The following is a 15,226-nucleotide window of genomic DNA, read 5'->3' as shown; positions in this document are numbered from 1 at the left end:
TTTTTATTGTCATATTTGGATCTCATCAAAGTTGTCACATTCGTTTGACTCATTTCAGTTACTTCGTGAACCATAATATTTATGCTACTGTTTCCGTCTCAGTCACGCTGTATTTGAATAAGATAAGAGCAACAGCATCATAAAATTGTGTATATGTTTCAGAATAGTTCTTCGGGAGATGCTATATCTCTCTCTCTAGCACCCCTCCCCCTTTAGGAAGCTGAGACGGAACCTAGCACCTTGCACATGCCAGGCAAGTGCCCTGCTTCTGAGCTCTATTCCAAGTCCTCACTTTACTTTGCTTAGAGACAAGGTCTCACTGAGTTACTCAGGCAGCTTTGATCTCTCTATAACCCAGGCAGAGCTTGAGCTTTTGCTCTTCTAACCTCGGGCTCCTAAAAAACCAGGCTTCCAGCTCTGTGCAATCAAGACCAGCTCAACGATCCTATCATCCACTCACAGAGAACAAATACAGTGTGTGTTACAAAATATGCAATAATTTTTTTTTGCAAAGCAGGAGTGACTTTGGTGGTTACCCCTCTTGCACTGGGTGACCTAGTAAATCTGAGTACTCACTACGGTGCTCATTGGACTTTGGAATTCAGTTCTTTAAGAAGGAGAGGGGCTATGAGGTCACTGATGTGGGTTCTGTCACCCACGCTGTATGACTCCAGATTCTGGCAGCTCACACCACCAAGAGATGCAGTAACACAGATTTGGGGGTCTACTCTGAGAAGTCGGGGTTTCAGGGGAATGATGCCTGAAGAGGGCAGTGCCTCAACTACACCCAACAGAAACGATTCTAGTCGCCTGGCAAGCACATTTCCTGTGGCTTCACAGGGCCCAGCTGTGGTGATAAAGGGTGCTAACAAGAAGCCAAGAATATTAAGACCAGAAACAAAGCTAAATTACATATATGTAATAACATACATACATTTTTTGAGAGTTGGAAAGGCAGCCATACTTGTCTTGTTCTTGAGTTTAGTGAGAATGCTTGAGCTTTTCCTGATAAGTAAACTGTTGAACTGAAGTCTACCATACAGTCTTTACCGTGTTGAGGTCAGTTTCTCATAGTCTCCTCCTGTCTTTCCCATGAAGGGATGCTAGGCTAGAAAGAAGCCTTTCCTACATCTATTGAGATGATAATGTGATTTCTCAATTATATCACATTTATATATCACATGAACTTATACATGTTGTGCCATCCCTACATCTATGGATAAAGATACAGGTTGCTAAATGCAATGCTGGCTGCTTCAGAAACCAAAACCCTAAGCTTCTCTATAGCCAAGCCAGTGCGTTCCCATTTGGTTCTTACCACATACATGTCAAGCTGTAGTCTCAGTGTTTTATACACACACACACACACACACACACACATAATGTCGTAATAGAATGTACTTAAAACTGGCCATTGCAACCACTTTTAAGTTCACATAATTTAGTGGCATCAAGAATATTCACATTTTATTGCAACACTAATCACTGTCCCTCTGTGGAATATTTCACCTTTCTGAATGGAAATTCTATACACATTAAACATCAGTTCCTCAGGTCCTCTGTCTCAATCCCTAATAGCTATCCTTCCATATTTTGTGTCTAAACTATAGCTACCTAAGATATGTTATGTGATTGGAATCACTTGGTATATGTCCTGTTGTGTCTACTTTATTTCACTTAGAACATTGTCAAGTCTCACCCATGTTCTTACATGGGTCACAGTTACTTTTTAATGCTGAGTAGCATCCTATTGTATGTGTGCACTATGTTTTGTACACATTCATCTATGCACGGACATTAGGTTGTTCCTACTTTGGCTTCTGTTTTCCATGAATTAGCTTTTACCCCTCTCAGTGATTCATTGGTGTAAGGTATTTTTAGCATTCACATATTTTTAGGATACAAAAGCAACCATAAAGGGTCTATATAGAAGTTTCTGCAGCCAGGAGGTCCTGGATCCAGGATATCCTCCCACAATGTGCTGAGTCGATCCTATTTTTGGCTCACTACCCTAAACATCTCAGCTCTCCGTTCAGTGATTTAGGACTGTAGGTGAAACCTATTTACGTTGATGCAGAATACAAAATTTATGCTTGACTGCAGCACTAATCTCAAGTTAACATCATTCAGCTAATCACCTAGGAGTGTGTGTGTGTGTGTGTGTGTGTGTGTGTGTGTGTGTGTGTGTGTGTGGTGTCATGGCTAGGATGTTATTACATTATCCCTGTATGGTAAAAAGGGAAATTAAGGCATTTGGGGGTTACAAGTTATTTGATTAAAAGTCACTAAAGCACAGAATCCACACCCGAACTCACTGTCTTTAGCCCCGAAGCATTTGCTAGTAACTATAACACAGACAGTATCTATAGAGCCTGTGAAGTACAACCCCAGAGCTTGACCATGACAGTGGCCACATTCACAGCAGATGCCCTTTCTCCTGGGGAAGCTTTAAAATAACAAGCCGATTCATTTGTCTGGAGAAAAAGTCACTGCACTACTAAAATCGTTTCACAGAATTATACCGATTAACAAATCTGAAACCTGAGAATGAAATTGTTTCATAAAAGAACCTGGTTACATACCCCATGGTCAGACTTCAGAAGCCGTGCTGGTGTGCACATGCTCCTGGAGCAGCAGTCCCTCTGAGGGATGGATAGTACATGGATTGCAGTCAAGGTGATTTCAGTGCCCTCTGTCTTCCTTTCACCTAGACTCCACTCTCTCTGAGATTTTATTTCTCAGTTGATCCATTAGTGAAATCTTTTATCTTCTTTAGTCACTGCCCAGTGGCCTTAAACTCAAATATCTCTTGTAGTCAATAGACATGCATTATTAAAGGGAAAAGAATCCAGTGTAGGCTTTCATTTCAAGTGCGACCATCACGGAGGGACAGGCACCCAGTGTTAAGGATGGGTGTTTAAGGGGCTGAAGGGGACATGATGCTAACCATTCATCCTCTCTCATTTCTTGCAGAGTTCCAGAACTGCACGCTCAGAGGAGGACCGTGAAGGCCTCTGGGATGCCTGGGGCCCTTGGAGCGAGTGTTCTCGCACCTGTGGTGGGGGTGCCTCCTACTCCCTGAGACGCTGCCTGAGCAGCAAGTAAGTCCTGTCACCATTGGGGACTTTGAGAGTCAGAGATGGCTAGCTTGAATCAGGTTTTGGGGATAGGGTCATGCAAAATATTGTGTTGCTTCTAAAGTAAATGGAAGGGGCAGGAAAGGATGACACAGCAAATTAAGTTTTAGAAGTTTTGGGGTTTTTATGACAATCTCTAACTAGTTGTTTAAATGCTGTTTTGTGATGACAACAGAGAAGTTATATCATATCTCAGGAAAATTAAATTGCTTTAATGTTAGGTCTGGAAGGACAGTTTATTATTTGAAATGGTTCTAGACTCATTAACTACAATAATGAGCTTTTTGGAGCATGTACAAGTTACGGTGATAATAACAGCACCAACATTCCAACATTATTACCAGATAGTTTGCAAATAAATGAAATGTTTGTTGTAAGGAGGCTGCTTCTTAGTTCTTGACCACTTAGCGCTGAAATAATCACACAGAAACCATATTATTTAAATCACTGCTTGGCCCATTAGCTTTAACTTCTTATTGGATAACTCTTACATCTTAATTTAACCCATTTCCATTAATCTGTGTATCACCACGTGGCAGTGGCTTACTGGGTAAAGTTCCCAGTGTCTGTCTCTGGCAGCAGCTCCATGGCTTCTCCCTGACTCTGCCGTTCTTTTTTCCAGCATTCAGTTTAGTTTTCCCTGCCCGGCTCTGTTTCCCTATAGTTTTGCTATAGGCCCAAAGCAGTTCCTTTATTAACTAATGATATTTATAGCACGTAGAGGGGAATCCCACATCAGATGTTGGCTTTGTTTCTATAGACTTTTTAATAGCCAGATATTCTTTAAAGCTGTTGAGCTCAATAAATGATGGGCTTTAATAAAAGTTTGGGAAAGACAGAGACGTCACTAGAAATTGTAATGTGACTAGTGAGAAAGGTGACACAGGAATGGAAGCTGCTAGCAGCTTCTAGGCAGAATGGAAAATGCTCAGGGCCTTAGAATGGAAAGTTTTTACAAAGAGTAATAATAATTCAAATCTGCTTTCTGAGCTGTGTGGTCTATGACTCGATTTGTCTCCAAACTATAAAGTATAAAGTACCACGGCAGTATTTTTTTAATGAAAGATTTTTATTTGACAATGAAAAGTGTTAAAGGCAGCATGAAGAAGGAACATTTGATCAAAGTCACTGTGCAATATAATGTGTGAAACAGAAGAATATGTCTCTGCACTGATTCTCTTAGACATTTTTAAGTCTTAAAAAGGTTTCATGCAAGTGTATATTGTATGTGGAGCACATTTAGTGCACAGCACCCTACTGTTCTTTTTGGCCCTTTTTTAGGTGTCCTTTTCTGCACTTAGAGAGTTTTATGTCTACTTTCACATCATGTATACATAGATAAGTTTATGTATCTGTGTAAAGCATAGGGATCCCAAGTGAGAGAAAATGGACAGTATTTGTCTTTCTGAGATGAATCGGATTGAGCCCAGTTGCACACATTTTCCTGCAAAAGACATAACTATTCTTTTTTGAGTGTAAAAATTGTATTATACGTGTTATGCATGTTCTGTAGCTGTTCCTCTGTTTGGTTTCATCACTTAGTGGCTAATGTGGCAATAACCTTTGATGTGCTTGTGTCTCTGTGATATGTTGACTTGGACTCAGGAGTGGTGTAGCTTTATTTTTTCTTCTTGTGTATTCCCATATCTAAGCCATACTTGTCTTGTTCTTGAGTTTGGTGAAAATACTTGAGCTTTCCCTGATAAGTAAACTGTTGAACTGAAGTCTACCATAGTCTTTACCATGTTGAGGTCAGTTTCTCATAGTCTCCTCTTGTCTTTCCCATGAAGGGATGCTAGGCTAGAAAGAAGCCTTTCCTACATCTATTGAGATGATCATGTGATTTCTGTCCTTATACACATGTATGTGATATAATTTCTTGAACTTATACATGTTATGCCATCCCTACATCTATGGATAAAGCCAACTTAATCAGGGTGAATAATCTTTTAAATATGATCACAGATTCTCTTTGCAAATATTTTATCAAGAATTTTTGCATCTAGGTTCATCAGGGAGCTCAGTCTGTAAGTTTCTTTTCTGTGTAGCTTGTCTGGTTTTGGTATCAGGATAATGCTGGCTTCATAAAATAAGAGTTTTATAACATTTCTTCCTGTCTATTCTGTGGAGTAATTTCATAAGCATTGCTGTTAGCTTTTGCTTTTTAATTGTTTTAAAATAACAACCTTGCCCATAAATTGCTAAGGTTCTATACTCCCAATACTCAAAACTTCCCTGTGCCTTTCTGTATCCAGTTACAACACTGTACAGATCTTCTATCTCCTATGCCAGTAGACACTTTTCTATCTATAATACAATCATTTCTTAATTGTGTTTATAATTGTTGCCTCCTAGAAACATACCTCATCATCAAAGGTACATGTAACTTTAGGGGGAAAAGACAGAAAAGGAATTCCAAACCAATGGAATTAGAAACACAAAACTGTGGCTATTCTCATATCTGAAAAAAATGGGCTTTGACCCGGTATCTTGTCAAAGGGTCACTTCTTACTGACCAAAGATATTACTATTTTAGACATGTATATACTGAACATGGATGCATGAAATTTTACAAAACACAATTCTCTGAAGAGTCATAAATTAATCCCCAAACATACAATTACTTTGTTGCTACTTCATAATTGTAATTTTGTTACTGCTATGAATAATAACATAAATATTTGATATGCAGGATATCTTTTGTTTGACCCCTATGTGGGTTGCAACCCACAAGGTTAGAACTACTGATCAAAATCAATTGAGCAAAGTTCCTCTGAACTTACAGAGACTGAGGCAGCAGGCACAGGACCTACATGGGTCTAAACCAGGTCATCTGCATATATATCATGGCTTCTAGGTTAGTGTCGTTATGGGACTCCTCAGTAAGTGAATGAGTAGGTTCTTGTGTCTCTCTTAGGCTCTTTTTGTTATGTTGGTTTGTCATATCCAACTCTGATATGATGGTTCTTGTTTTATATTATTATATTTTATTTTGTTATGTTTTGTTGGTATCTCTTAGAAGCTTATTATTTTCTAAGGAGAGACAGAAAAGGAATAGAAAGGGAGATGAGATGGGGAGGAATTGGGAGGAGTAGATACAGGGAGAGGACTCTGTAATTAGGATATATTGTATAATATATAATATATTGAAAATAATCTATTTTCAATAAAAGGGAAAATATAAAATGTTTGCCTTGCCTTTAGCATGACATTTGTCTCCTTCTTTGTCCATGACCGGCAGATTTAAACTTTTTGTAGTGTCCTATAGGTCTTGTGTGTTCTATCACACATTTAAATATATTTATCTTTCTCAGTGTCTCTTAATTTCCCAGATTCCCTACCTGTCTTCAAGCACAGATACTCTGTCTATCCTTGACCCATTCTGTTACCCAAACTTTCCATGGAGCTTTTGGTTTGGCGTGTTGAGTTTTCATTTTCTGTGTTCTTTCTCTTTTGTATTTCATATTCCTGGACTTCATCTTCATGTACTGTACTGGCCTCCTTCTTTCAGTTAAATGTCTGTTTGTATACTTTGAGAATTTGCGTTCTCTTTCATTTCTTCTGACATATTTAGAATCATTCTTTTGAATTCGTTGTAATTTTTTCCTAATTTAACTCCATTGAAGCCATTAATGCAGAGTTAGTGACTTTTGGAGGAGTCATGTTTCCATGGTTGTTCATGTTTCTTTTGATTTTTGTTTTGAGGCTTATATATAAGATTGGGTGATTGGTGGCGATCTTTTTTCAATCATCTTTATTTCTCATCAGAAGTGTCAATGGTCAAGAGGGATGAGCTTATAGCAGAATTGAGAGGTTGGTTTCCTCTGCTGGGCTGGTATCCAGGGTGCCAGCCTTGCTCCTCAGCTCTCCCTTGAGAACAGAATGGGTCTGCAAAAACCAGTCTCTATCAAAAGGCAGACTCACTATGAATGTACGGTAATAGTGAAATAAAAAGCAATTATGCTTTAAGCGCCAATCGTTTTAAGAAGGAAATAGACACTGATAGTCCTATGTGTGTTGATACGTTAGTTGCCGTGCATAAAAGTAAGAAAGAAAAAAAAAGCAGCCTAACATTAATGATTTGTATTAGGTACAACGAAAAGAGAAGAGAAGGGAAACATACATAGACAGGAGAATAGAAGGGATGGGAAGGAATTGAAGCCATTTGGGTAAAGAAAGAATGAAAAGAATGGGAAAGACATGCAACCATATAACCTAAAACAATAAAGCAGAAGCTGGCCCTTTTGTCTAAGGTTTTATACTCCTAATACTCAAAACTTTCCTGTGTCTTTCTGTACCCATTTACAACACTGTACAGATCTTCTGTCTCCTATGTCAGTAGATACTTTCCTATCTATAATGTAATTATTACTTAATTGTGTTTATAATTGTTGCCTCCTAGAAGCATACCTTGTCATCAAAGGTACATGTAACTTTAGAAAGAAATTACAGAAGAGGAATCCAAACAATGGAAGCAGAAATACAAAATTGTTGCTGTTCTCATATCCGAAAAAAAAAAAAATTGGACTTTGACCCCATATCTTGTCAAAGGGTCACTTCTTACTGACTAAAGATATTACAATTTTAGACATCTATGAACAAGGAAAGGATGAGGGATGAGGAAAAGACCCAGAGAGAGAACAAGAACAGAGCAGGTCAGAGTTGGCCTGGTGAATTACACGGGGTACTAAGTAAAGGAGGGGTAAATGTGAGAAGTTCTCGATGGGGGATGGGTGCGTAAATGCAGCCTGGCCTGATTTCTGCTTCCAGCCTCCTGAGCTGCCAGTTGTCTGTGGTACCTCTCAGCCTTCCTTTAGTGTGTCTGTGATGCTGATCATGCCTCTGAGTCTATTTGCTGTTGTCAACCAGCCTGACCTCCGGAAGATCAGACTACAGATACTGAGCCTCCATAGATGGAGCCAAAGGTGCTGGTTACAACGATGGGCGGTCCTTTAGAAGACCACTAGCAAATTCCACACTCATGCCCTTGTAGCTGTATGGGGGTTGGGCCACATATGCTGGTCCTGTCTTCCTTGGTTGTGTTGCAAATGTTGGCTCTGGCCCTGCGCAACCGTCTTCGTGTCCCCCAGAACAGGTGAACTCTCAGCTCATGTTCCCTACAGATTCCAGCTCTCATCAGTTTTCTTCTCTGCTGACTCCTGCACAGTGCTTCTGACGAGCTTCTTCCTTGGCAGCTAGAGCTGTTCTGCTGGCTGGCTTTCCCTGTGTGGACTTGGGACACTTCTTTTGAACTTCCTGGGAGTGTAGTTTTCCAGAGGGTCTCAGGCCACCAAGGAGCTGACTCAGCAGGGGCTTCTTTGCAAAGACATCCAGAAACTGCTTTGGTCAAGTGCCAAGAGACAGGGTTTCCCTGGTGCCTTTTTCTCCCTCTGCCAGAGGTTTGGCTCCCTCCTCTTTTCTGCCCTTTAAAATGTAACTGAAAGCACAGTGCTGATTTTCTGATCCCCTCTGCTCCTCCGTCCTAAAAGCGGGACACCCCCCAAACTGAACCAGACCTTTCCACTATGTAAAGCCCCCCTTTGCACGTGTTTTTGACGCTGGAGGCATTCACTATTTTCCGACAGCTGTCATCCAGCTTTCTTCAGTGTGTTCCCTGAGCATCTGACTGATCACGCCTGCATGTTGTCAGCCGTCTTTTGACTCCTCTCCTTCAGGTTTTATAAACACATAGCAGAAAGCAGTGAGATGCCAGCTGGGGGAGTTTCAGCATTTCTTTTATAACCGTGATACCCTCTTGAGATTGGGGTCTGAGTTGCCTTCATCCGTTTTCTCAAATGGGGTCTTCATACTGTGTAGGAGATACTAGGAGCCTATTGGTGGCTCTTACTGGATCTCAAGATCCAGCAAAGAGAATATTTTGATGCCTAACAAGTTTTCATTGAAAGGGCTGAATACTGCAATACATGACCAGAGGGCATACTTTGCAAGATATAAAACCATTCCTGACAGTTGTCCACTCTGAGAGTTGATAGGTTCATTGGTTTGCCTCCACTGCAAGTTCATATTCTTTTGATGCCAGCTTCCTATCAACCAGAACCTTGAACTTATAGAAGAGATTTTTCCAACTTGTGATTCACCTATTTCCTTAATCGGAAACATAAAAAAGCTTACTAAATCTGCCATACATGATGCTACATGCTGATAATATGCCTGATACTAATCTGACATCAGGAACAGCGAAATGTACAAATTTGAGATGTGCCTGTTATCTAGTTTTGTCCAATTAGCATCTCTGACTATTCAATGAGAATGAGCCAAAACATGTAACTCCAGAAACTAAGACGGTGTGAGGAACTTTCCTATTGCCCCGGTGATGTGAATGTTATCTTACGTTGGAAATTTTCAATGAGTGAGACTGAAAAGAAGTGTAGGGGATACATTTACATCACAAGTAAAACTGTCACTCAGCAAAGAGTCAAGTACTAAGGCCATGTGCAATTCAGTCGTACAAAGTTTACCAGTGTTGGGGAATAATTTAGGTTAAACTGTTCAGATTCCCCTCTTCTTGAGATAAACAATATAGAGGTTGACTCAGCTATTTGATCTGTGATTAAAGATGGATTTCTGAGAACAGTAGCCCACAATATGACCATATTAGCCTTTTGTGCCCTGGTGGCATCAATTGGCACACTACAGATTTTACAAAGAGAGAAACAAAGACTGGGTTACTCTGGGGTGAATTGATTCTGGGAGATCTGCATAGAGTGATGTAGTTCTCATGTGATGTGTATGCTTATTTTTATTTAGAAAGTTCTCAACAATTTAGTCACAAAACAGACTGTCATGAAATACCATGGGTAGTTTCTATTAGAATAAAAAAATCTAGAGTATGCTGTATTTTTCGAAAAGCGGCATTATGCATGCATACACATGTACAAATAAATTCACATGCTTGCCTACTTCTATGTCTGTGTACTGGGCTAAAAACACTACTGTTTTAAGAAATGCCTGAAAGCTGCTGTTCAGAGAACTGACTTTGGCAGGGGCCCTGTGTGAGCGCTGGTTAGGGTGCTTCTCTACCTGGGCTTACCCATATGCCGAATTCAGTCTTCTTTACCATGGAAGGATTATGTTTGGAGTGAGAGGAATGTTGGATGACAGTATCATAAAACACACACGTGTCAGTGTGTGTGTGGGTGTGTGCTTCTCTTTCCGACATTTCATGTCGTACTGTAAGTTTCATAAATAAGATTTTAAATCTATCTGCCTTGTGTATGTAGAGTGAATGTGCAACAAGTTCCCCAGGCATCGATGCAGAAACACTCGTCCACCAGAACTCTGTTCTCCCAGTCTAGATTGAATCTACCGAGGACCTCAGGAGAATACAGCATCATTGTCACCATCCTTTAAGTTCTTATGAACCTAAACAACCTTTGGTTTTGTTAGTAGTTTCCTTACAATCAAGATTTTTTTGATGACTAGGAGCAATTTTTTTAAGTCACAGCCTTAAGTTTCAAAAAGCCAAACCTTCAATAAAGCTAATAGAGAGATCAACTATCAGTTTTACTCAGGCATAAAAATTCAAATTTTCAGCAAAATAGAAAACTCTAAGCAGTAAAAATATTAAATTTAATATAAAAATAAAATATAATATTTATGAAAAATGTTCTGATATTTCTTATTTTATCCATAACCAAACCATTTATATATGGCTCTTAATCTCTAGTTGGATTGAGAAATAGTTGACTCTTATAATATAGAAACAGATCTGTTCAGAGGTAAGTGTTAATCCTTATGATTCAAACCAATTTGATATTAGAAGGTTTCTAGCTAGTCCCTCTATAGCCCATACTATTTATGTCAGTAGCTGTTGATCCTTTCTCTCTCCTTACACCCTAGGTTGTTAGGGAAGCCCCAATTCAGTGTGTCATTTATTCAGTGCCCCAATAATGTAGTGTAGTAACCACGACATTTCACTGAAATATGAGCTAAAGGTAAGGCATGGTGAGGCGGGTCTGAGGGACTTAGGTGGGCTTGAGCCCATATCTGGGTAGACAAGTGCTGACTGATTTAGATTGGATCGATCTTTTCCTATGTAGGCAATGCACGTCAGCTCCATTTTCTCCCAATACTCCAATGAACTGTACTAGATGAATTTCCCAGGATTTGCTGGGCTCCTGCTATCCAAACGAAGAGAGAAAATGGATGCACAAAAAGCATGAGATGTAGGAGAGACAAAGTGCTGAGACCGCCATAGCAGTCTATCATAAACGGGCATCTGTGGCTTTCTTATTTGTTTTCTGTAGGATGAAGTCATTACCAGGTTCTTTCTCAATTCTCCATTCCAAATGTAAGCATCTTAATTCAACTCACTAGCCTTGCAATTTGGGAAAGAGCCGGAGATACATTTTTTTTTCTCTTCTTAGAGGTCAACCAGATGAGTGAGGAGTGGCAGGAATTTAATGGACAGCATTCAAATCCAGGCCAAATAAATCTAAGTAATTCACCTTGTGAATTCAAAGGCTGGGCTGATTTTCTAGCCCTGGCCACGTGAACTCTTAGGTAATTTTCAAGTCTGAATTTTCTAGGTCTATCAAATACTAATTATTTGACTTCCAGCATGATAAAACTATAAATGGAGTTAGATTTCCCAGATTTTATGGTGTAGATGGCAGCCTCGGTTTTTGGAGTCAGTTGTATCCTCTGGCATACTGAAAACTTGCAAAAACGCCTTCTTTAACCTGAGCAGAGAATATTCCAAGTGCTCATTTGATGACTCTATGGAAAGGGATGTCAGTGGAGGCTAGGCAGTGTGAAAATAAAGCTTTCAACCAACTAGCAGAGTCAGGTCCCAGAAGCCACTGACTGAGCACAATTCTTCCCTGGCTTCTTCTCGTTCTTTTTCTAGATAGGGCTGTATTTGCCTAACATGCGATACTGGAGCACTCGTAGTTGCTTCTGCTTGCAACCCTCATTTGGCTCTACAACCTTTGCTGATTCTGTAAAATGAGATAAAGTTTCACTGAGTAACACGGATAATGTAGCCATTGCTTATCTTACATCACCAAGTGAAATATAAGATTTGTTTTTTTTATTTTTCACTTGTACTTTGGTGGTGGTACTTTATTTTATCTCCAGTAAATTACATAATTAGCCAACTGCCTTGGAAACCTGCCTCTTCTCCATCCAGTTCCTCACCTTCTCGCGAACTGTGCCCAAATGTTTATAGTGAATTCTTCTTCCTACTTTCTCTTTTAAATTTGATAGTGTATGCCATCTCTGAAGATTCCAGATTTGTCTTCTGTCAGTTCCCTTAGCTTTGCCCATAAGGAGTTCCAGATGCCTAAGGCATTTAATACCGTGAGTAACATCATCTGTACCACTGTGGTTGGTCCATGCCAAGTCCGAGGTCAAGAGGGAAACTGCAACTCATTTGAGATGGCGATGAATCAAAGAGCTGCATGTTCTGAAGAACAAAGTTAAACTTTGAGCAGTTAGTCTAAAAAGATGTAAACACCTTATAAGAGCTCTTTTTATTTTTTGAAAAGCTAAATTAACCTAACAAATAGATTAATCTATGGTCAATTCTATATATCGATTGATACATTAAGAATATGAATATTCATTAAATCCTGGTTGAATAATGTACTTGAGTGAAATAGATAGATGACAGTAGATAGATAGATAGATAGATAGATAGATAGATAGATAGATAGATAGATAGATGATAGGTAGATAGATATAGATAGATAAATGATAAAAATGTGTACTTAGAAAGAACGATGGTATTTTTCAAAAGCTAACACATTTTGAATTGAATATTTGAGTTAGACAAAATTATCAGATGAGCAAGAGATAAAAATCATCACTACATTATGCAGAGTGCCTAAAAACGATGAGATTATTGTATTATTCCAAAAAGATGTGCTGCCAGAATGATGTCAACATAAACACAGAAAAATTAAGATAAATAGCTTCAAGGAGTCTTATTCCATAGGAATGGGGAAGATTATTTGAAACCCCTTTTTATAGCAATAATGCTAGGGAAAGCAAGCTAAATTCTTTGAATTTGCAAACACAGATTTTCCCCCATGAAAATATTGATACTTACATAAATTTAGAAATTAGTTGGCAAGCAGTTTCTGCATTGTATAAATACCAAAATAAAATTTTTCAGTGATAAGATTTGGCTTCTTAAGTGCATACTTATTGTCCTTTTAATGACATTTTATCTTAATCTATCTTCATCATCCAATTAAAGCTCATGAGTTTCATTTTATTATTTTAAAGCATGTAGCTCCAGTGAACTCTGAAACAAGAACTAGGTGCCTTTCTCCATCTAATGTTGTATGTGGTGAGCCTTATTTTTCTTAAAAACATTTTAGTTTTTGTTTAAAGAAAGATATTCAAGTTCATAGTAGGTCTGAGTCTGCGTGCCATTCATATAAGGTGGTCTTTTCATTCTTTGAGAGGAGATTCTCATGAGGACATATGTTTAAGAGGTTTGAGGTTGCCTTCCTCTTACTTTTTTTGGGTCAATGCCTAGTCTAAGCGTATTACCAGGACTTCAAATATTCCAGGCTATATATCTTCGGAGTGCATTGTTCCAAGATATGATCTCCTTTCAGGATAGGCGTGCATAAAGGGTAATGACTGAATGTTTAGGACCAATTTATGGTTTATCCCATAAACCAGTTTGTTGGAATAAAAGATGGTTGAGAAATGTGCTTGGTTTAAAACCTTTACTTGTTATGTTGGGAATTTGTAACTCTTAATATGCTTCCCCTCCCCCGTGTATGTAAGAATTCCTTATTTGGTTTGTTCAATAGCCCCTATAAAGTTTTATTTCCTCTCAATTTTAATTCATTCATCCAATATTTATCACACTCTCACTGTGTCAGGTAAATTACTAAGTACAAATAGAGCTAGAACTCCCAAAGAAAAAGAGTCAGCCTCTAGAAATAAACCAGTTAAGATCTTATCATTGTGTTTACAGTGATTGTAGTTGGAAGTATTTTAAGAAGAGGATTTCTCCCAATTTTGTGAATAGTAAACTTGATTTGTTTTCATACATGTTGGTTTTTTATCCTGCATCATTTTCAACACTGTCTACATTAACTAGGAAATTATTTTATTTTCCTAATTTCTTTATAAGCAGTATTCTACTTTTTTCGTTCCAGTGTTAACACACAGCAGATACTTCAGTGTTTCATAGTTTGCTTTTAATTTACATACGTGATTTTAAAATGTACGTTCATGTTCTTAATCTGTAGTTCAAGAAGAAATAAGAAAACAACAGAATACTAAAGTAAATCTTGTACCATAAAACCAAGGTCATTTCAAGGAATTATGCCTTTGCAGTGTAGAGCAGATAACTCAGGTCTGAACCTAGACTGAGCTAAGCAAAGTCTTGCAGTTACCCCCACCACACATATTACACATACATACTACCCACACAATACACGCTACCCCCACACACATACATGCTACACATACACATACATATGCATTACCTCTTTAGTACTGCTAATCAATTGTCTTTAAACTGTAGTAAGAAAGCTTAATGTGACTCTTTCGTTTAGTAGCTTTAACCAGATAAAACAGTACTCTTGAGTACTGAAAACAGCCTGGTATTAGCATAAAAAGAGACAGGAGGACCAATTGAATCGAATCGAAGACCCGGATATCAATCCACACACCTATGGACACCTGATTTTTTACAAAGAAGCAAAAAATATATAATGGCAAAAACATATTTAACAAATGGCATAACTGGATATCAACATGTAGAAGAATGAAAATAGATCCATATCTATTGCCATCCACAAAACTTAAGTCAAAGTGGATCAAAGACCTCAACATAAAATCAACCACACTGAACCTCATAGAAAAGAAAGTGGGCAGTACACTTGAATGCATTGGCATGGGAGACAACTTCCTAAATATAACCCCAGCAGCACAGACACTGAGAGAAACAATTAATAAATGGGACCTTCTGAAACGGAGATACTTCTGCAAAGCAAAGGACATGGCCAACAAGACAAAATGGCAACCTACAGAATGGGAAAAGATCTTCACTAACCCCACATCAGACAGAGGTCTGATCTCCAAAATGTACACAGAACTCA

At 38.7% G+C, this 15,226-nt stretch overlaps 1 protein-coding gene across 1 annotated transcript in view; it reads left to right on the top strand.

Annotated features, from left to right (window-relative positions):
* Window positions 1–15,226, top strand: part of Adamtsl1 (ADAMTS like 1) — a 376,638-nt gene that overhangs the window by 30,276 nt on the left and 331,136 nt on the right. Inside the window, exon 2 of the mRNA XM_057784262.1 lies at window positions 2,974–3,101. Within this exon, the coding sequence (XP_057640245.1) occupies window positions 2,974–3,101 (128 nt within the window). The remainder of the gene's footprint in view (window positions 1–2,973; window positions 3,102–15,226) is intronic.

The sequence above is a fragment of the Chionomys nivalis genome, chromosome 11 (genome assembly GCF_950005125.1).
Source record: "Chionomys nivalis chromosome 11, mChiNiv1.1, whole genome shotgun sequence".
NCBI lineage: Eukaryota > Metazoa > Chordata > Mammalia > Rodentia > Cricetidae > Chionomys > Chionomys nivalis.
Note: the sequence above shows the minus strand (reverse complement) of the source record. Positions and strands in the feature narration are given on the sequence as shown.